Consider the following 22,355-nt stretch of genomic DNA (forward strand, 5'->3'; position numbering starts at 1 on the left):
AGACAAGTCCAACCAATTACTAAGGTTTCAGAGGCCGGCCATGTTCAGGCCATGATTTGGTTGTCTATTAAAGAGATGATTATCACTGATCTTAATCAGTGTGCCACTAGCTTAGATTTCTGCTGATGGGCAGATTCTCTATATAAGTTGGTCTCACAGATAACCCCCGATAGGTCTGATACGGAGAGTCAAACTGCTTGGACTGATATACAGGCTCCTCCCAATATGGTTGCGATTGCCTGTCAAACTTACCCCACGGATGATAACATAGGGGTTACCACTTCTGGAAAAAGGCAGGAACATCGGTTGATTATGGCTTGCCTTACCCCTGATGTGGCATTGGTTTGTGTGCCTGTTGACCCTCCTAGCACTGTCGTATCGTCAGTGCAAACATCTTCGGACTGGGTGGCCCTTAGAGATAACTTAGTTCTTCGCAATGTTGTGACATATGGTGAAAAAATTAAAATTGCTGCAGATTGCTGACTCACACGAAAGAGCTTTTATTATGTATCGGCAGAACTTCATTAACACTAATGTGACCAAATGAGAATTGTATGAGACCGGGCAGGCATTGCAGAATAAGGTCCTGTCATGGTTGTATAAGGCGGCAAGACCTGAAGATTTTGCAGTGAATTCAAATTCTGGATTGGTGTTGTGAAGGTAACATAGATGTTACCATCATTCGGTGTAGTATGAGCAACCTGCCCGCTTTTCTCAATCGACTGCAGAGGATTGACAATCTGTCACTGGTGTCTAAAATGAGAATTGTCCTAGACTGATGATTTTGCTTTGCGGGCTATTGTCCTTTTCTTGTCTTCTGAATTTAATGCCCTTTGCTGTCATAAGTGTTTTGTTATGTGTTGCTTTTGTCTTTGTCTTAAGCGCCTATAGGCTGTTGTTCCGGTGCTATGTAAATAAATCAAATAAATGCCTCTCGCAGGGTGGGGGTCCTAGATGTATGGCCTTACATCAGCAGTCATTGGTCTCCGTCGGAGATCAGACTTCATATCAACCTTTTTAAAGCCAAGAGCAACCAGACTAGCGCTAATGGCTTTTCTGTCTTCTGTGCAAGGGAAGACTGACCCGATAATGACATGCAATGCAGTTGCCATGTACTATCTCAACAAGAGAGGGGGGTGTAGGAGTACTTCCTCTGTGCAGAGAAGCAATGCAGCTCTGGATCTGGCCACTAAGAGAAGGAATCTCTCTATTGGCAGTACACCTAGAAGAAAACATAGCAGCCGTGCCCTGAGCAAACAGAGCAATACCTCCCACGTGTGGGAGTTGGCTCTGGAAGTTTTTCTAGAGATAGTCACCCTTTGGGAAACCCCTCAAGTGGGTCTGTTTGCATCCCTTGTCAACAGGAAGTCTCGCCTATTCTGCTCTGAGGAATTTCCTCAGAGCGGAGCTCTAGGAGACGCGTTCGTAGTGGACTGGGAATTTCCACTGCTGTACGCGTTTCTGCCAGTCTCCGTCATTCCTCACGTCAACAAGAGGTTGGGGAAGTTCATGAAATCCATGATCCTGATTGGGCCAGGAGAATGTGGTACCTGGACTTCTAGGGATGGCCATCTGCCCTCCAATTTGTCTTCCCCAAAGAGAGGACTTACTCTCGCAAGAGGGAGGTCTCCTTACTCATCTAGAAATCACTACTCTGAAACTTCATGCCTGGTTTCTGAGAGAATAAGATACGATTGGGACCTTCTGGAAGATGTAACCAAGGAAATGCTTTTGCCCAGAAGGCAAGCAACAAAATCTGTGCACCACTGCTGTTGGAATACATTTTGCAGATGGTGCAGAGATGAGTTTTGATCCTTTTACATGCAAGACCTATACTGTATTGCCATTTCTGCTTCACCTGCTCCAGGGGCTTCAGGTCTCCACGGTAAAGGTTTATTTGGCAGCGCTTTCTATTTTTAAGCGTTCACCTAATGAGGGTTCCTATTTCAAGGTCCCTATTGTAATTCAGTTTTTAAAAGGATTAACGAACATCCTTCCCCCGGTTCCATTTCTTCCACTGGTTTGGGACTTGAATTTGGTGTTAATGGTGCCAACTTTTGAACCCTTCTGTTCTTGTCCACTCTGAATGTTCACTGTTTTTCTGACATTTGCATCAGCCTGCAGTGTCAGTGAGCTTCGGGCTCTTTCTGCTAAACCTCCCTTGCTACCTTTTTTTAAGCACAAGGTGGTTTTGTGGTACATCCTTCTTTCTTACAGAAGTGGCATCCAGAGTGCCATTTAGCTCAAAAAAATTATCTGCTTTTTATCCACCTCATCCCTCTGAGGAGGAAATATTACATTGCTTAGACCCTAGAAGGGCCTTGAGCGTCTGCATTTCCAGAATTTCCAAAATCATGCAAGATGACCTCTTTGTGGGCCATTCAGGTCACAAATCGGGACAAGCAGTCACCAAACAAACCATTTCACACTGGATAATTTTATGCATTTCAGAATGCTTTACGTTGGCTAGCAAAGAGGTGCACAATGGTTTAAGAGCGCATTCCCCACTCCTCAAATGGGGTTGCCCGTACAAGACATCTGCAGTGCGGCAACTTGGTCCTCTTTGTACACTTTCAGCAAAGTCTATTGTCTGGGCTCTGTCAGATTAGGAGGCAAAATGTGGCATGGATGTACTTCAGTTTTAACAATACATTCGCTGTACTCTTAAGTCCCGTCCCCTTTCCTCCATACTGAATGGGCGTCCTTTCCAAGGGACTGGAGACGGAACCTTTTTCACCAGAAAAAACCTTCTTCCCCTTTAAATTTATAGGCGCGCTGGGGTGCAGCCCTGGGTGCATGCGCTGCTCTGACTCTCTCCTCCGGCGCCACACCTCAGTCCCCTTTTCCGCATCGACTGGAACGGGCCGAATTCACCAGTGCTCCTCGGTTTGGCTTCGGCCATGTAATTCCACGAGCGGATACTTCTTCTTTCCTGTCTTTATCATTCAGGTACTCTGTCCTCAGGCGTCACGCTCCTCCCGGAGCATGTCGACTTCTACAGGCCCAGGGGTCAGTAGATCCTCCTGGTGACCGTGCTGAGAGACCGGAAGGTTTTTACCTTGTCTTTACCCGAGGGGCTACGCCCTAGTAATGGCAATATGTCTGAGGGGGTGCCTATACGTAGTTCTACCGGCAGATCCGCCGAGGGAAGGCCCCATGATCCACACTCCAGAGTACTAGACAATGAGGGGCCCTGTGAGCCGTGCAACACGACGCAGACACGTGGACGGCAGCTTGACAAAATGGCTGCTGTGCCAATAAATCCAGACATCTGGCCGACTCCGCCCCAGGGAAGGCAGCAGGTGGAGGAACGTGTGTAAAGGTGGGACTGGTGTCAACCAGGCATGTGGCCTACAGCTTACCCTTCCTTTGCGCAAGACAGGTTCCCGCTGCGTCCATATGGGCATCACACGTACCGGCTCAAGCAGCCTCTTGCTACCCTGACAATATCGCCTACCACCACTCTGGTCTGAGAGGAAAGGTTCTTTGAACGGTTCCGCGGGCCTGTGAAATGTCCTTGGATGGGGGACATCCTTGGGGACGCCATCAGGGATGTGCTACTGCGCCGCAGGCCACGGTACAGACGCCCCTGGTCCCGGTTCAGCCTCCGGTCCTGGAGGTTCTGCAACAGCCTCCGGCGGTCTCCACACCGTAGCCCCCGGCTCCCAGCTCCCCTCCTCCGGTCCCTGACCAACAGGACCCTCAGGCAGACACAGATGAGGAGGAGGACCCAGACATGCCATCTTCAGCCAAGGCCTTCCGCGAACGTCTGGCAGGGCTGGCAGAGTACTTGAGCCTTCATCATCCCGAGGTGGAGCAACCAGCAGAGAGAGGGGTCCTTGCTGAAGTCCTCACGCTACGTCCTGTGACCAGAACGAGGATCCCTATGCAGAAGGATGTAGTTGCCTTGGCCAAGAAGGGTTGTCTCGAGCCTCATTCCGTGCAGATGGAGGGTATACACTCTTGCTATCGGCCCATCCTCCGCCACACTCCTCAGTGATTGCTGTGGCATCACTATACTCCAAGCCTCAGTCGTTATCAGCCGCCTCTGCGGCGCTGCTAGGCAAGGAGGAGATGATCTTGGAGGCGTACAGGAAGAAGCTGTATTCCAATGCATGCATCCTGGCGCCTTCGTCAAGCCAACGCGGATGCCATGTTGGCAGCCGTTAACCAGAGGCTCTGGCGGGAAATTGCAGATTACCTCCCAGAGCTTCTGGCACAGAGCCAATCACGATTCAAGGCAGGATTGGGAGAGGCCAAGATGGTGGTGTAGCACATCATGGAGTCCACCGTGTCCCACATTGACACCTCTGGCCGTGCCATCTGCATTGCCACAGACATGAGAAGAACGGCCTGTCTCTTTGCTACGAAATTCAACCCTGGTCCAGGATCGAATCTTGGATCTTCTGTTCGAAGGGGTGACCTCTTCCATTCCACAACGGTCGAGGAGCTGGACAAAAAGATAAACAGCTCACAAACGGCCAAGTCTTTATCCATCTTGGCAAAGACCACGCCCAAAACGTAAACCCAGTCACAGCAGCGCTCGGACAAGGAGTACATAAGGAGGGTTCCGCGGCTTCCAAGAGCGAGGTCCAAGCAGCCTGACCGTTAGCAGACTCGGCATCGGCGCAAACAACAAAGGGGAGAGAGAGAGGGGGGGGGGGGAGTAGGGGCTTTTTCCAGTCCTCCTCCTCCGCAACATCCTCAGAGGGAAAGAAGGCATGACACGCCCCTCCGGGCCCACGTGTCTCCAGTGGGAGGCAAGCTTGCTCTCATGCACATTTCTGGCGCCAGAATTTCGCGGACCCCTTGATTCTCTCAGTAGTCTCCACGGGGTACCGCCTCCCTGTCGCAGCCTCCCCTCCACTCCCACAGGTTGGGACAGCAGCTCTTTTGGCAGAGATCTGGTCGCTCGTAGGCAGTGGGGGAAGTCCTACCCTCCCAGCAAGGTTTGGGCTTTTACTCCAGGACTTTCGCCATTCAGAAGAACTAGGTGGGCCTGAGAGTTGTGCTGGACCTTTCCACCCTCAACGTCACCCTAACTCGACAAAAAATCACGATGGTTATGCCAGCTCCGATAGCGTAGACCATGTGCAAGAGAGACTGGATGGGCTCCCTGGATCTTAAGGGCGCGTACCTACATGTCCAGATCTGGCAGCCGCAACCTTCTTTTCTACGATTGAGGATCATTGGCTACCATTTCCAATGCAAGGTGCTTCCTTTCGGCTTCAACTCGGCCCCCAGGGTCTTTACCAGGCTGATGAACACGATGGCGGCCGTCCTCAGGTCGCAAGGCCACCACATCTACCTGTGCCTCAACGACGGGCTCGTAAGGGCGGCATCTCCGGAAGCAGTGCACCATACTTCCCACGCTCTTATGAACACACTGCACAAGCTGGGTTTTTCACTCAACCTCAAGAAGTCACACCTGCAGCCCACGCAGAGACTGACCTTCTTGGTTCTCATATGGGACATGTGCTCCGAGAGTTTTTCCCTCAGAGGACAAGATCACTGCCAAGAGGGCCACTGCACACTTCCTCAGCAGAGAAGGGACCTCGGCCTGGTAGTACCAACACCTACTGGGTCTCATGGCATCAGTCCTCTTGGCCGTCCCCCACACAAGACTCAGGATGAGGAGGATACAGCTGCACTTTGCAGCCTCTTGGAACCAGGAACGGGGCTCTCAGTCAGAGATGATCAACGTTCCCCCATCACTTCACCCGGATCTCACATGGTGGTCCAGGGACTGCAACCTTCGGCTGGGCAAGCCTTTCCGGCAACCTACCCCGCAGGTCACCATCACCACAGACTGCTCTCGAGGGTTGGGGGACCACCCTGGACAACCACGGCGTCCATGGCACCTAGACCAGGCAGGAGTACCACATCAATTGGCTGGAACTGAGGGCTATCTGGCTGGCGCTCAGAGCCTTCCTTCCGGTTATCGAGTGCAAGGTTGTCCTCATTCAGACAGAAAACTCTACCAGCATGTTATGTCAACAAGCAGGGAGGTACCAGAGCGCCCCCCCCCCCCTACTGTGCAGGCTCACAGTGAGCATGTGGGAATGGGCCCTGGAGAACATCTACCTCACGGCTGTCCACCTGCCGGGGGAATCCAACCTGGAGGCAGACAGGCTCAGCAGATTGGGGGTGGACAACTAGGAGTGGCAGTTGAAAGACCTAGTGCTGCAGGAAATCTTTTACAAATGGGGACACCCCCCAGGTTGACCTCTTGGCCTCATGGGACAACAGGAAATGCCAATGGTTACTTTCCTGGCAGGGTCAGGGCCTGGGCTCCCTGCGCGTTCCAGATTCAGTGGGACGGCATGACTACCTATGCCTTCCCGCCCACTCCACTGATACACCGGGTGATATGCAAGATCAAGGAATCTCACCACCTCAGCATCATTCTAATAGAACTGTGGTGGCCAGCCAGGCCATGGCTCTAAAAGCTGTTCAGCCTCTCGGGGAGACCGCCCATTCGCCTCCTGACGTCCCCATCACATCTTCTGGCGCAGCAGGGGGGCAGGGTCATCTACCCTGCGCAACAAACTAGCCCTCACAGCATGGTTCCTGAACAGATAACGCTAGGTCACCTCAGTCTCTCCCAGGCTAATCTAGAGATCGTACAGGGTGCCAGGAGCAAGTCTACCAGGGCCCAGTATAAGGGCAAGTGGACCAGGTTCTGCCACTGGGCAGACTCAAAGGGTATCCACCCCCTTGCATGTACCTTGGATGAGGTGCTCTCCTTCTCGGCGCACCTCACCCACTCAGTCGTGCAGGTGGACACTTGCCACACTTACTTGGCAGCCATTGGGGCTTACAGAAACTTGAAGGAGGAGTTATTTTCCTCTTCCAACCCGATTGTCAGGAAACATTTGACGGGACTCGCCAAACTTACCCTCCCATCAAGAGGTCACACCCTGTGTGGGACCTCAACATAGTTCTGGGTGTCCTTGCGCACAAACCATTTGAAACAATTGCGTTTGCGGACATCAGGCTGGTCACCATTAAGACAGCCTTGCTAGTCGGCCTCTCCTTGGCTCGCAGAATCAGCAAAATCCTGGCACTGGTCGCCTCAGAGCCATATACTACGTTTCACAGGGATAAAGTAGTCCTGCCGGATACACCCAGCATTCTTGCACAAGGTGCCTTCCACATTCCATCTGAATAAAGAAATAGTGCTGCCTACGTTTTTATGCCGAGCCCAAAGACGAGGCACAGAGAGATCTGCACTGCCTGCATGTCAGGCGTGCCCTGAAATTCTACTTGGACAAGACCAAGGGCTTCCGCAAGTCGGACGCACTTTTTGTAATCTTCGGCGGATCAAGACGGGGGTATCCGGCCTCCATAGCCCGTTGGATGGTCTCGGCCATCAAAGAAGCTTACGAGGAACAGCATAAACCACTGCCGGCCAACATGCACGCCCATGCAGTCAGAGCCAAGGCAACGACCATCGCCTTCCAGTGGCATGTCCCATGGCAAGTCATAAGCAGGGCGGCCACATGGGCCTCCCCTTTGGCTTTCTGCAAGCACTACTGTTTGGATGCCGGTTCTAGAGCAGACGTGGCTTTCAGACAGGTGGTTCTTAGAAACCTGTTGCTTAAGAAGGGTCTCCTTTCCACCCTGGGGCTACACTCGGTTGTAATCGCCCATGCAGTATGGAGGAAAGGGGACGGGACGTAAGAGTAATTATGAGTTACTCACCGTAGTGACTAACGTACTCTTAGCCCCCTTTGCTCCATACGTCCCAACCTCCCCCCTAATAAAACTAGTGTCATTGGGCAATGTTAATCTATTGCCGGCGCGTCTATGGGGACTGGGGTGTGGTGCCGAAGCACTGAGTCAGTGTATCACATGCTCCCAGGGCCGTACCACTGCATGCCTCTAAATTTAAAGGGGGATGGTTTTTTTTTTTGGTGACAAGGGTTCTGTCTCCCGTCCCTTGGCAGGGACGCCCATGCAGTATGGAGGAAAGGGGAATAGTACGTTAGTCACTACGGTCAGTAACTTATAATTTCTTGGAGAGTGTATCAAAGATGAGGAATATGTGGGAGTGCACAATTGATTCGAAGAACAAATTGCTTACTGTTAGGTAAGAATTAATGTAGTAACACTGTGTGAGACTACACAACACTTCACTGCTTGGTATCGGGTAACCCACCTTTTGTTATAGGTCTACTACACAAGTTGGTAGTGCGAATAAGGAGCCAGGACGATCCCAAGAGGGGTAAATGTGAGCTGTATAAGTGGAATTCGCAAATACAAGTAGCCAAGTAACACTTACACTCAAGGTTTCAGTTATAAATAGTTATTTTATTTAACATCAATTTTTAAATAAGCGTTCTTTAAAAAGGGCAAGATATGTAACAATCAAATATACTTTACCATACTTTTCAGAATCAGCATAAGTCGGTGAATACTCTTTGGATATGCGTCTTACACACTTCCTACACCCGGAGGTGACTTCATTCACAAGGACAGTAATGGCATTTATATATCATTAGTTATACTTTGTAGATTCTGAAGTTGCAGAAAGGAAAGGTTAACGGAAGGAAAAGGGTTACAGGTTCTCAATATATGTGAGGACAAACAAATCGCCCAATGAAATCTAGACAAGCCTTTCCCAGCAATAAGTCTAAAACAAGTTAACACCACTGAGGGACAGAAATATCGAAGTCAATGAACTAGAAGAGTCTGCAGGGAGCCAGGACACCCAAAGTCAATTGGAGCAGAGTCTATGAAGCTGAGGCACTTCTTGGGTAAAAAGTCTTACACAAAGTTAGTTTGTATGTAGAAAAACAAAATCACTTGTTGCATCACAAGCTGTTAAGCCTGTGAAAAGCAGAGTTTGAATCAACTATAAGGTAAGCCACTGCAAATCTCAACTGAGAAAAGCACATCTCAAACAGACACTGAAGTATGTATCCAAAGTCTAAACACTACCTCTGGTTTGAAGAAGTGGTCCAGCTGGATTCTGTCCTGTTGCAGCGGTGCAGACCCTGGGTTTCTGTGCCTCAGTCGTGAGGACAAGAGGGAGGATGTCTGGAGGGCTCCTGCGGCAGCAATTTGGAGATCGTCGGCAGCTACAAGCTCTTTACGGATCAGTGGCTTTTCACTGTTTCAGCACTTGTTAAACCGCACCACAGCAGATCTTGGATACTGGTTGGGCTTTGTTCACGCTGAAGCCTGCCAAAGGCAAAACGAACAAAGGGCTCTGCTCTGCCTCGACACACAGAATAAAGCCCAAGAAAGACATCACAAATGACAACATGGTCAGCGAAGGGTGCTATTACTGCAGCTGTGGGTTCAGCATTCAGTAGAAAAGCACAATGGTAGGAAAATTAAACCACTGCCACCAGCCGTTTAAAGTAGTGGGTGTAATGCACATTTTTTTACATGACAATGTAGGATAAGGTAACCCCCCACATAAGATGGTGTGTGCTGGACCTACAAAGAGAAAAGGTAAGTCAATTTCACTTTACTATTCTTGGGAACAGTAGTTCACACAAGAAAAGGTATTTCTCCAGCATGGGGTCTGGCATGGATTCACGTGCTCATGAATATTCCCAGTCAGGCTGGGAATCCTCGGTAAAAGAAAAGTTTCACTTATAAACTGTCTTTCTCCTATAAACCAATCGCTGAGCTCTTGGTCATACTGCCCCCAGCCAATGACTGCCCTCTCCCTTAGCCCCTCCTCTGGCAGCCATCCTCAGATTTTTATGTCACGTCCACCTTTTGGGAGTCCTCGTGTTTCGCCCTTAGAGCATTTCTGCGTTTTTCGCACTTTTTTGCTTGGAAATGCCTTTTTTTGTTCGATCGAGCCCGTGTGCTCTATCGTTGCTTCATCCGACTAGCAGGGATCCGTTTGTCGGATCTTTTCATCACCCCTCAAGAGGAGAATCGTGTTTTTTCTTTGAAGATTCCAGAAGGCCATTGGGCCTACACCACATGCCAGACCATGTCCTATGAGAAGGACGGGGTTCCCTCTTCTAGCTCTGTATCAGCTGCGGTTTGAGGAATATGTTTGTGGAAGTCAGCTACCCCCGGGAAGCTGTGGGAGAAACCGGAGAAGGCCAAGCCGCAGGGTGAGTTGTCTGACCTGCCAGTGACGGCCCAGGTGATCCAGGCTAAATCGTCCTCCACTATCGAGTTGGTGGCGGCCGCCCTTTCAAAGGCAAAAGGGGCTGTCCCCACGGCGGCCAGAGTGTGCCTCTTACTTCCAGACAGGAGGCTTCGGCCAAGCCACTGGAAAAGACCCTGGAAAAGAGGATGTCGTCCCTAAGCCCGAGACAACCCCTCAGGACACAGAAAAGGGGGGGTGGGATCAGGGGGGTAGAGTGGAAGTGCTCCAGGGCACGGATATTTCTTCTTCCGACGAAGAGGACATGGTTTCTGTCCACACGGTCCCGGCGGACGTTTGGTACGATGGTACGAGAACGTCCCCAGAGGCAACAAGGTCCGGGACAACGCCATAGGCGCTGGGCCCAGCAAGTCTGCTCCCCAAGACCTCCAGGAGATTTGTCTCGAGACATTCTTTCGACTCTCCCCCGCTTGTGTCAAAGATGCAGAAGAGGATGCCGACGGCAGGCCTAGCCCAGTTGACACTGGGCCCACCACCGCCGAAGAAAATTAAGCGACAACCTACGCCGCCTCACCAACTGCCACACGTGCCCGCCCCCCTAGGGATAAGGGGACAGACACAGCGGCGACAGACACCGACGACAGCGACAACACTCTGCCACCAAGGGCTTCAATGCACACTCCCCACCCTCAGACAAAGTGGGTTATAATATATATTTTATTTATATCATGCCTGTACACAAGTGTTTCAAGGCGCAACGGGGCGAGGGAGGGGAACAAGACAATTATCTTACTAGGCCCAGTGACATTGAGATCGCGCCAGTGCAGGGGAGAGGGAAGGGAAGGAGGAGCAAGTGCAAGACATAGGATCAAACGGGTGGCAGTGCAAGGGTTAAGTGCAGAAAACCGGTAATAGATGAGTGCCAGTAAGTGGGGCTGTAAGGTTGCAGATACAGCCCAAGGGCAGTGCAGGTGAGCTACTGGGAGGGCAGGAGCCTAGGCCTGTGGTACTGAGGGTAGCCAGGTAACCAGTGCAGTACCAAACAGGAGATCAGCAGGGTAGCGGAAGAGAGAAGGCAGAAGCAAAAAGGAAAGTCTTGAGCTGGAACCGGAACCGGAGATGGTTCTGCTCAAGTTTCAGAGAGGCAGGGTGGCTGTTCCACAGGGAGGCGCCACCCAAAGAGCGAGATCTGCCCCCAACTTGTTGCTTGGAATAGCGACTGACCCTCAAGGAGTTGGAGGAGCGAAGTGCTCGAGTAGGAAGATATTGCAGAAGGGAAAGCTGGAGATATTTTGGTCCCAGGTCTCAGTAGGCCTTGTGGGCATTGCAAAAGGTCTTGAACTTGATCCTTGAAACCACTGGGCGCCAATGGAGAGATTTCAGTGCTGGAGAGATGCGATCCCTGGGCTTGAGGCCAAGGACAAGTCTTGCAGTCCTGTTCTGGGTGAGTTGCAGAGAGTAGAGGCAGGAATATTTAAAAGGAGGCTGTTGCAGTAGTCAAGCCTAGAGAGAACCTGAGCTCTAGATACAGTGAGCTTGTGGATGAAGGAGAGTAAAGGAAGAAAACCTTTGAGGAAGTGCAGTTGGTAGTTCGACTTCATAGAGATGTCAGAAATGTGAGGAGAAGGAAAGGGAGGAGTCAAAGATAACCCTGAGGTTCTTGGCCTCAGAGGTGGGAGCAGGTGGAGGACCAAAGGAGGCAGGCCAAAGAGTGGCAGGAAAGAGGGGTGCGGGTGTGCCAATGAGGAGGATCTCGTCTTGCTTGCGTTCTGGCAGAGATCATTGGCGGCGCACCACTCCTGGATTGCAATCAGACAATTCGGGATGAGAGAGGAAGAAGAGGCGGCAGAGAGAAGCCTGAAGGCGACCTGGGTGCCATCCGCATAGCACTGGAAATTGAAGCAGAGCGCAGCAATGCAATGGTTGAGAGGTGTCTGGTATTGGTTGAACAACCAAGGAGAAAAGTTAGACCCCTGGGGATCACCACAGGTGGAGAGCGAGATAGAGGAGAGGAAGGACCCAAGTTGGACCTGGGAGGGTCGGTCAGAGAGGAAAGAAGTCAGCCAGGCCAGATCCTGATCAGTGATACACAGGTTATCTCGAAGCCGGTTGAGCTGGATGGAATGGTTGACCATATCAAAGGCAGATGAGAGAGTAGGATGAGGACTTGGGGGAGATTAGACTCAAGGTTAAGCAGGTATTCACGGATGGTCAAGAGAGCAGTTTCCGTGCTTCTGGCTGCTCTGAGGCCAGACTGATGGTGATGGAGACAACCAACAGATTCAGTGTGAAGATTTAGCTGGGAGATGGCCAGCTTTTCCAGGTGTTTGCCCAGAACGGGAATGATGGAGATTGGACTGTAGTTAGCCGGAAGGGAGGAGTCGGCTTAGGGTTTCTTGAGAAGAGGGTGCTTCAGGGTGGAGGGCAAGGTCTCGGATGCGAAAGCGTGGTTGCAGAAGTCAGCTCGGGCGAGTGTCAATGTGGTCCTTGATGGTTTTGGAAGAACAGGGAAGAACCTGTTTAGAAGACGTTTTCATAGATAGGACTTGTCTTGTAACCTTGTCAGGGGAGAAGATGTGGGGGGGGGGTAGACGCAGGGCGGGCCGGAGGAAAGGGAGAGTGTGGAGGGAGATGGAGGAGACGTTGAGAGGGTGGACCGGATGGCCTGGGTTTTAGAGATGAAGTGAGAAGCCAGGGCTGTACAGAGGGCATGGGAGAGGAGAGGTAGAGACTGCGGGAGGGTTGGCCAGCTCCTTGCAGATTTTAGAGTTTGGCCACGTTGTAAGATGCCACAGAGAAGTGGGGTTGGATGTGCGCTCTCTTTTTAGTGAGGACCAAAAGTCGGTATTGCCTTTGGAGCAGGCAGCAGGCCAGTTTGTCAGAGGTTTGTACAGGATGCCAACCATTTCCTCTCAGCCACATTACACTTGTGTTTTAGGGTGACGAGGTCTGAGTCGTACCAGTAGTTACACTTGGCTTTTGGCTTCTTCATGACCGGGGCAAGTACATTGAGGGTGTCAGAAATAGCAGAGAGGAGCATAGAAGGGGCTCTGTCAGGGTGAGAGTCAGCCAGAGGTGCAAGAGGGGGAGAGAAAGATGCAGCGATAGCCAATCATGCGGCGACCATGGAGTGGTTAATTCCACTCCAGGGTTGCCCGCGCATCTGAACTCCTCCAGGTCACGCGGGAGAAGACGACAGAGGGTTCTCTGTATCGAGGCGAAAAGGAAGACCATTCTGGCGGTGCCCCTCCTGGATGACATCTGGGATGAGGGTCTGGTGCTGCTGAAAAACGCTGCCTCAGCCCCGGCGAAAAGAGACCGGCTGGAGAAGAAACACCGGGTGCCGGAGTCTGCACCCAAGTGTCGGCAGAAATGGCCATCACCAGACTCTGGTCTCGACTGCCGCACGAAAGAAGTCATCCAACCCGTCGTCCTCCTGCTGCGAGTAATCAATTGACTCCAGTGCCAGTGCAAGATGATCCTGGCCGCCCTGGCGTGGCCGAGGCAGTACAGACTTGAGAAGAAATACAGGGACTCGGTCCCCAAGTGCCTGAGGTCCCAGCCTTCACCCGATTCTGTGGTCTCAGCCGCAGCCAGGAAACACTTGTTGAACCTGTCATCGTCCATGGTGCCCCCAGACCAGGCTGGGAAGAAGCTGGACGCAATGGCGAAAAGAATCCTCTATACAGCTGCCAAGACCATTAAGTCTGCAAACGCTCTGGCCATTTTATCTCGCTATGATTGGGGAACTTTGGTATAAGTTGGGCCCTATTTTAGACTTCTTACCTGAGGACAAAAAGGCAGTACCTCTGGAGCTGTTCCAAGAGTGGAAGTTTCCTCTGACCAAGCCATTACTGTGGCAGTGAACATCGCGAACACCGGGTTCCGTCAAATGGGCAACAGAGTGTCTCTTTGTCGGCAAGGATTGCTAAAAGCCTCCAATTTCAGACCGGGGTTCCAGTTCAAGATGTTGGACATGCCATTTGACGCAGAGAATCTCTTTGGCAAGACCATCGACAAGTCTCTGCAAGTTATCAAGGCAGACACGGAGACGGTGCGTTCACTGGGTACCCTACAGCAGCAAAGTATGGCAGGTCCTCCAAGAGATATACCCACCCTTATCGACCGCCTTCCCGCTCCACGACTCGAGGCCTACAGAGTTCGCCTGCAGGGCAGAGCCCTGACCCTGAAACAGGCCTGACCTGGACTCGGGCCCCCACTTGTGCACCTCAGTGGGAGACCAACTGGCGAGGTTCGTCAGTGCGTGGAAGAACATCACCACTGACAGATGGGTGCTGAACGCTCTTGAACAGGGGTCCACCTTGGAGTTCCAAGGCAGATGTCCTCGTATTCCCCTGGTGGCTCAACAAGAATGTTAAAGAAGGGGGTAATAGATCCTTTCCCCACCCCCCTGTACTCCAGATACTTTTTGGTCCAAAAGCAGTCTGGCGAGTGGAGGCCGATCCTGGACCCGAGACTGCTCAACAAGTACTTGAAGTCCCAGAAATTCAGGATGTTCACGTTGCAGCACATGCTCGGCCAGTTGGAGGAAGACTTCCTGGCGTAGCTGGATCTGGAAGTTACCTACTTGCACTGCTTCCAGTGGATGGGGAACCTAGAGGTTCCTGCGGTTTGTGGTCCAGTGGCGACACTTATTAGTTCAAGGCGCTCCCCTTCAGTCTGAAATTGGTCCCAAGGGTCTTTACAAAATGCTTGGCTCCAGTGACGGCACATCTTTGTCTCGAGGGCATCCATGTCTATCCTTATCTTGACAATTGGCTCGTCCGATCCTGCTCCCACACATTGGCGAGCCAGCACGCGGACAGGACTGCATCTGCTGACGGATCTGGGATTCTACATAAATTATCAAACGTCCTGCTTGGAGCCATCGCAGAATGCTCAGTTTCTGGGAGCCAGGCAATACGGTAACTTGTCTGGAGTCTACCTCGGAGGACAGGGTGCTAGCCATCCTAGGGAAGATGCAACGCCTGTCGTTGGTGCAGTCCGCTACTATGCTGAGCCGTCAAGCCGCTGCTCTCCTCCTGCATCAACCTCATCCTCCTTTGCAGACTACAGATGAGGCCTCTCCAGGAGTTTCTGGATGCAAGGTGGCTGCAAGTCTCGGGATCCTGGATGGACAAGATCGCCCTCAACGATCAGTACCAACGTGCAATACAGTGGTGGGGCGTGCACTCTCATCTCGCGCAAGGGGCTACTTTCTAAGTCCGTCCTTACCAGGATGCTTCTCTGGACGGTTTGGCAGCACACACACCGGACAGTTGCACGCCAGAGGCCTCTGGCTGCCAGAAGAAGACTCTTTATATCCACGTCCTAGAGCTTCGGGCCGTCTTCGTGACCCTCAAGTCCTTCCCGCCATCGCTGAGAGGCAAGGTGGTAAGGATTTTCAGACCACACCAAAACCATGTTCTACATCCGGAAGTAGGGCGGGGACACGCTCTCCGGCTCTCTCCAGGGAGGCCCATGATCTGTGGCAGTGGACCATTCGTCAGGAGATGTTCCTTGTCCCTTTTCACCTGGCAGGCACCAAGAAAACCATTGCAGACTCACTCAGCAGGGAGCTACGTTCTTACCACGAGTGGGAGGTTTGCCAGGACCAAGTGCATCTTCTATTCCATAAGTGGGGTCAACCCCAGGTCGCCCTCGTCGTGAGGGCGACAAATTCCAAGTCTTCGAAGGTGGCCAGCAGGTTCCCACAGCCGAGGAACAAGGGGTTGCGTTCTTGTTCCCGTGGGAGGGACTTTGTCTGGACACTTTTCCGCCTTTCCACCTCCTGCTACGAGTGATCAACACACTCGGTCTCACTGCAGGGTGATACTCGTCGCTCCGGTGTGGCCGCGGCAAATCTGGTATCCAGACATGCTATGACTGTCAGCAGCGCCGCCCAACAGGCTGCCAACTCTTCCGGGTCTTCGCACCAGAAATGGGGGGGCATTCTCCACAACAATCCAGCATCGCTGTACCGCAGGGCCAGGCTCCTGCAATCCTAGCATTTGGGCATTATTCTTTACCAGTGGTATGTAAGGACATCCTGACTAAGGCCAGAGCCTCTTCAACGTTGACGTGCTACGGCCATAAGTGGAAGCGCTTTTCTGTGTTGTCGGGCTCAGTAGATTGCTCCTCTGCGTGTCACAGCCCCTCAGCTCCTACCACATCTGCTTTCCTTGGCCAGGACTGGACTGGCTCACACCTCTATCAAGGTACACCAGATCGCCATATCCAGTTACACAAGGCCATCAGGTAGGCCTTTGCTGTGGTCACACAGGTTCGTCAAGGAGTTCAAGGGCCTCTTCAGGACTTTTCCGCCAGTGAAGGTGCTGCCCCAGCTGGGGGAACTCAATGTGGTCTTGACTAAACTCAAGGGGGCGCCTTTTGAGCAGATGCCTCAAGCCCTGCTCAGGTTTCTCTCATGGAAGACTACTTTCCTCGTGGCGATCACCTTCGCCAAGCGGGTGGGGGAGATCCAGGCCTCATCTTACAGGCAGCCGTACTTGTCCTTCCACGCTTTACTCCACACACCCCACCTTTATGCCAAAGTTGCCGATGTAGTTACATCTCAACAATCCATTTGCTGGACGTTTCTTGTGCCTTGAAGTTTTACGTGGCAAGCACGAAGGGGTTTCGGAAGACTTCTCAATTATTTGTCAATTTTGGAACTGTGAATAGTGGGAAGGCCTTGACGAGGGCTTCCATCTCCAGATGTCTCTCTGGCTGCATCATGCACTGTCATCGTCTGGCCAACAGCCCTCTTCCAGGCCGTCCGAGAGCCCATTCTTTCAGAGTAATCGCAGCAACAGCGGCGTTTCGCTCTGCTGTGCCCCTGCTCGACATCTGCAGGGCTGCTACGTGGAAGTCCACGCACACACCTTCACGATGTTCCACTGCGTGGACAGAGATTCCAGGGAGGAGTCCTGGGTTGGCCAAGCAGTGCTTCGCAACCTGTTCACTTGAGTCTGTTCCAGGGGTGAATGTGTTACCTGTTCAGCCTTGCCACCTTCCGTGGTTGTGTATATGTACTGCTGTGTAATCTTTATTCATGAGCATGTGAATAAACAGACCCCATGTGGGGGAGAAGGAATAAATTACTTATCTGTATCTACTTGTCTCCAGCCTGGGTCAGGCATGGATTCAGGTGCGACCCCTTCCGCCTTCACCCCTGTGGCTCTTCTTGGTTCATACTGCCACTTTGCGTGCTACCAAATCTGAAGATGGCCACCAGGGGTGAAACTTGGGGAGAAGACTGTCATTTGACGGGGCAGTATGACCCAAAGGACAGTGATTGGCTTAGAGGAGAAAATACAGTTTTCAATCTAAAGTGAAACTTTTCTTTTACAGAGGAGTCCCAGCCTGACGACAGGGAGTATTTGAGCATGTGAATCCATGCCAGACCCATGCTGGAGAACAGTAGTTACAGGTAAGTAGCTTATTCGATGTGAATAGTACTTACTTTCTCAAGATTTATCTTGGCCTACTGTAGTTAAAATAAACAATTATTTTTACAATACTTAGTGTATCAGTGTTTCTTTGAGCCATATGTATGCTACAATTACTTTGTACTGACCTACAGCCCTATTCCCTCCTAAAATAAGCCTGGCTGCTCAGTCGGTCTTACACTAAGTGTGGAGTTTTGTGCTGCCTCAGATATGGTTTTATGAAGCCCTTAGTTCGACTTTAGAAAGACTGTCCGAACACAATCCTTGGTCACATTGTGAACATAAATTTAATGCAAGTTTCTAGATTATCCAGTTCAGGTGCTGCAGAGACAGTTTTCAATCCCCTATCCACAGACCTTCCCAATCAAAATGTCTTTCAGAAACATTCCTTTTCCGCAAATGCCTAAATCAGTGTCTTAACCTTTCCCCCTTTCTCCTATGTTCTGTCTGCAATTTACTTTATGAAAGCAGGTCTCCTTTTTCAACAATCTCTTGGTGGTTGTCTTAAAAATCACTCACACGCTTGATTATTTTACTAAATACAAAACGTATAAAACATGTTTAGAAGAATGATGGCTGTTTTTACTTGTGTATAATTATGATCTGGATGTTCTGTTATTAAGGGATTACATTTGTGTTCGGCCCAAAATCCATCTGATTATTGCATGCGTGAAAGCTTTTTGCCCTTTAGTGGCATACTCCATTCCACTTCGGTCCGCATTTCAGTACCATCCAGTGTTTACGCTCTCTTGATGTGAGTGAGTGCTGAGTTGTAGGCTATTATCTGTGTTTCTCACCAGTCACTTGTATGTTTTAGGAACCCCTGAGGCCTGGCGAGTGATGATGTCCCTTAAGTCGGGGCTGCTGGCTGAAAGCACTTGGGCCCTTGATACTATCAACATCCTCCTGTATGATGATAACAGCATCATGACCTTTTGCCTCAATCAGGTAGGTGTCCACCAAAGCCCATCTTTATGTATTCATGTTTAGTGTATCCATTTCAGAAATTCCTGTTGTCATTTTGTGTTTAATTGCCAAGTTGGTAATTACTGTGCATCTGCTCTGGGAGCTAACCTATCCTTGAGTTTGCTCTACTCTTTCGTGATAAAGGTGCAATTGGAGAAAATGGGTATTAAGCATACCATAATTGAAATTATTGGTATTTGGGGCTTTCTTTTAAGGGAAGGAATGGCAGGCAAAGGCTGCTTGTAGGGATTTGAGGTGTACATAATGGTCTAGATTTGGTGAAAGTACTGTAGACATGGTAAGGTGGGGTAAGGGGCTGTCTTGAGGCGGTTTAACTATTTCTACAGCACGTGAATCTATTTTTGGTTCAGATGTTATACTTAGACCACTACCTAGTGGTTTATCTGAAATATTACGCTTTTTTTTACTATATTCTAAAGTGGGTTCAACATGGGGATATGAGTAAACTATATGCCAGTATGACAACCCTGCCCATCCCATAATGTAGCTACCATCTTCATTATCTTTTTTCCGCCATTGGATTGGGTCACGGAAAGAACGGTATACAAACATTGAAAGTTACTACTCATCCTCATTGGTTACCAGAGTGCAAAACCTTCAACGTTCCGGTAGACTTGAAAACCAATGGTTTTCACAATGTTTTTTTTTTTACTTGAGAAAACTGATTGTATGAAAGAATACTTGCAAAGTTTTGGGGAAATTAGAAGGTCTGCTTGACCTCACGGTTTTGGAGCCCATGAACAAAACCCAGTTGCATTGGAGCCAGAGTTCATTTCTTGTGGATGGATCAACACTGTTTTTGTAACCGCTGGCTTCCCCCGGTCTACGCCATGTCACATGTGAAGCTTATAGAAAGTTCATGCCCAAAGCCTTTTTGTCAAGAAAGGAAATGCTATGGGATCTAAATGTGTTGGACCAGCCATTATTCAGCTTCATTAGCGGTCCAAACCTTGGTAGATGCCAAATTAAATAAAATCTGTGCGTGCAAGCTAGACGCTGAATTCGAAGAACCTGAACCCCAAAGAAAAATACTCCAAAAAGATGGATGGAGACAGAGGACCTCATTATGTTTGGTAGCCCACCGGTAAATCCGGCGGCATATCACCAAACGGTAATGCCATTACTGGCACCAGTAATTCCGGCAGATTACAGATTCCGGCAGCGGTAGGATAATCCCCATTACATGTAGTCCATAGGACTCCATACGGGGGGGGGGGAATTGCGGTATTACCGGCACCAGTAATACTGGCTATTTTTTGCCAGTGTGGTGCCTGATTTACCTCCAGCTCTTGGCTGCAGGTAAATCAGGCCACCTCACTGGCAACACTGTTTTGGTAACGGAATTAGTACCACTTTTTGCCCGCACTGACAAACTTGTAATGAGGCCCAATGACACCTAAAGAAAGGCTACTTATGTGAAGGCAACCAACGCTAACCCCATCTACGGGCTTCAGGGGCCACATGAGTGCCCCATCTTCCTAAAAATAAAAACAGAATGCAACCAGTTGGGAAAAGTAGAGGACAAAGATCTCACATGATGCTCTAACAAAAGTCATCTACTGCAGCTCAGAAGTGCCATGGAAAAAACATCTGATGGACTGCTCAGCATTGAAATTGCAAGTCTGTCTCTTTGGGGAAGAAAGCATGCTTGTTATATACCTAGTCGGAAACCAGGTCAAGGGAATTAAGGCACCAAAATACAGAATGACTCCTTCCCCACTCTCAAAGCATGGAGGCTGACTTTCCCCACCGTTTTTCGAGTGCAGAGGGTTGAATGCGCCTAGTGTATAACTCTTTACTCTGTAGTGATTAGTCAGAGTAAATTGTGCTTTGGCATTGTTGTGAGGTTGGCTGTTAAATGGGCGCGCGGCTGTTATTCAATTTTAGTTCACGCTTTAATGCAATGCGTTTCATGGCTCGGTTTTCAGGAAAGCATGAATTTGTTCGTGGATGTCTTTCCCTGAATCTGTCAGCTGTGGGGTGTGCTCCTCTATAGCTGTGGCCCATGGCTGGGGGTGAGGGGGTGTGGGCGGCGAGGTAGTTTTGGTGGTCCTTGTACTCTTACGTCCCGTTTCCGCCACAGTGCATGAAGCATCCATCGCGAGGGACGAGAGACGTACCTTTTTCACCAGAAAAAAAAACACCTTCCCCTTTAAATTTAGAGGCGCATGAAAGTAAGAGATGGAATACAATTGGAAAAAAGGTCACTACCTCTGCAGCGTACAATATATGTATTGCAAACATTACTATCATGCTCTTAGGACAAGATGTAGAAATTTGTCCTAAGAAGGTAGAGTAACGACAAAAACCAAATGTACATGGTTAGATAGCCAATTGTACAACCATCAAAACAATCATATATGCAGTTGAGATGCCTTGACAGAGAGGCGTGTACAGGGCTAACTATTCAACTGTCATGGCTAAGCGATTCAGGGTTCAAACAAGGGACAGTCATAACTCATTGATATGCCTGTTGATGGCCAAATTATCATTGGAAAGGCAATTGCTAACACAGTGTATAAGACTAAGAACGAAAATGTAATAGTACAACAAAGGTCCTTTTTGGTTGCCAGGAGGGTTCAATAGCATTCAGATTGCAATCAAAGGTCACAAGGTGGAACTGCCGCCTCAGGAAGATGAGCCACTTCTTCTGAGCATTGCCAGGATACTCTCCAACCACTTCATCCCTTTAGGGGGAGGCTCACAATCTTCCACTCGTGAGTGAGAGTGCGAAGTTCCATTTTATATTGTTACTGTGTGGAAACTGTCAGGATATTGCATCAAAGAGATAGAAAAACAAGAACACAATGTAGCAGAAGATTGGAATGTATAATCCTATTACTGAAAGAAGCAATAGAAATTGTTTCTTACAAGGAAGAGAGGTGTCTCTTCAACATACCGTCTTAATCCAAGGAAAGACTGAGTATTACACGCCATTGTGGATCTGACTGCTAAACAGATTGGTGAAGACGCAAAGTTTCAGGATTACTAATTTGCATTCCATTAATGCAAAGGGGTTACTATAAAACAACAAAATACCTCAAGGATACATACATTAATATTTTAATGCAACCAGGTCACTGGAAATACCTATCGTTACAGGTGGGTGCTTGAAACTATCTATTCAAGGTACTTTCATTTGTGATCAAAATACGCACCAAGAGTTTTTTCTTTAGTTTTTTTATTTGATGGTTATTTATAATGCACATTTCTGATGCTTGTTAATCTGCTTAGAATCACATGCTGTGCATAGTCCGACATCCAGTGGTCACTGCGGAGTATTGCATTTTGTTTTTCGTAGTTGAAAAGGGGACGTCGACATAGGTGTGTCTGTAATACTATCCCTATAGGGACGTGCAGTGCAACCAAAATCCCTCACGAGTCGAGGTCCCTCAGATTGTTTTTTCCGCCCAGATATTGGTCGCCTTAATGCGGAGCTCGTTAGAGAGAAATTGCAAAACATTATTTGACCCTTGGTCGTTATTCTTTAAAGATAACATCAGATCCCTCCTTCGACGGCGAAGCCGTTTTCACCACTGATTAAGAACTTCGACAGCGGTGACTTAGACGGAGGCGATCCTTCGGTGCTGCCGAACACGTGACCCGGCCTCGCCGGCCTATACAGTAGGGAGAGTGGGAGTCGTGGGACATTTCTGTTTCTTTCTAAGAATGCCTTTCTCTTTCACCCCCTTTCCTTCGGGGTCGTTATCACTCTTAATTGTATCCTCAGCTATGTAGAAGACTCCTTTTAGATTTTGCCCGCGCTGCAAGAGCAAATTCACATGGAAGGATAAGCACAAGCGGTGTAACCGTTGCTTACCCCTCGACCATAACTA

General features: G+C 49.8%; 1 protein-coding gene across 1 annotated transcript in view; it reads left to right on the forward strand.

The window, feature by feature from the left end:
- ARID1A (AT-rich interaction domain 1A) overlaps positions 1–22,355 on the forward strand; it is a 1,380,737-nt gene that overhangs the window by 1,330,595 nt on the left and 27,787 nt on the right. Inside the window, exon 19 of the mRNA XM_069622865.1 lies at positions 18,350–18,480. Coding sequence (XP_069478966.1) covers positions 18,350–18,480 — 131 coding nt within the window. The remainder of the gene's footprint in view (positions 1–18,349; positions 18,481–22,355) is intronic.

The sequence above is a fragment of the Ambystoma mexicanum genome, chromosome 11, assembly GCF_040938575.1.
Source record: "Ambystoma mexicanum isolate Mex_15411 chromosome 11, UKY_AmexF1_1, whole genome shotgun sequence".
In the NCBI taxonomy this organism is placed as follows: domain Eukaryota; kingdom Metazoa; phylum Chordata; class Amphibia; order Caudata; family Ambystomatidae; genus Ambystoma; species Ambystoma mexicanum.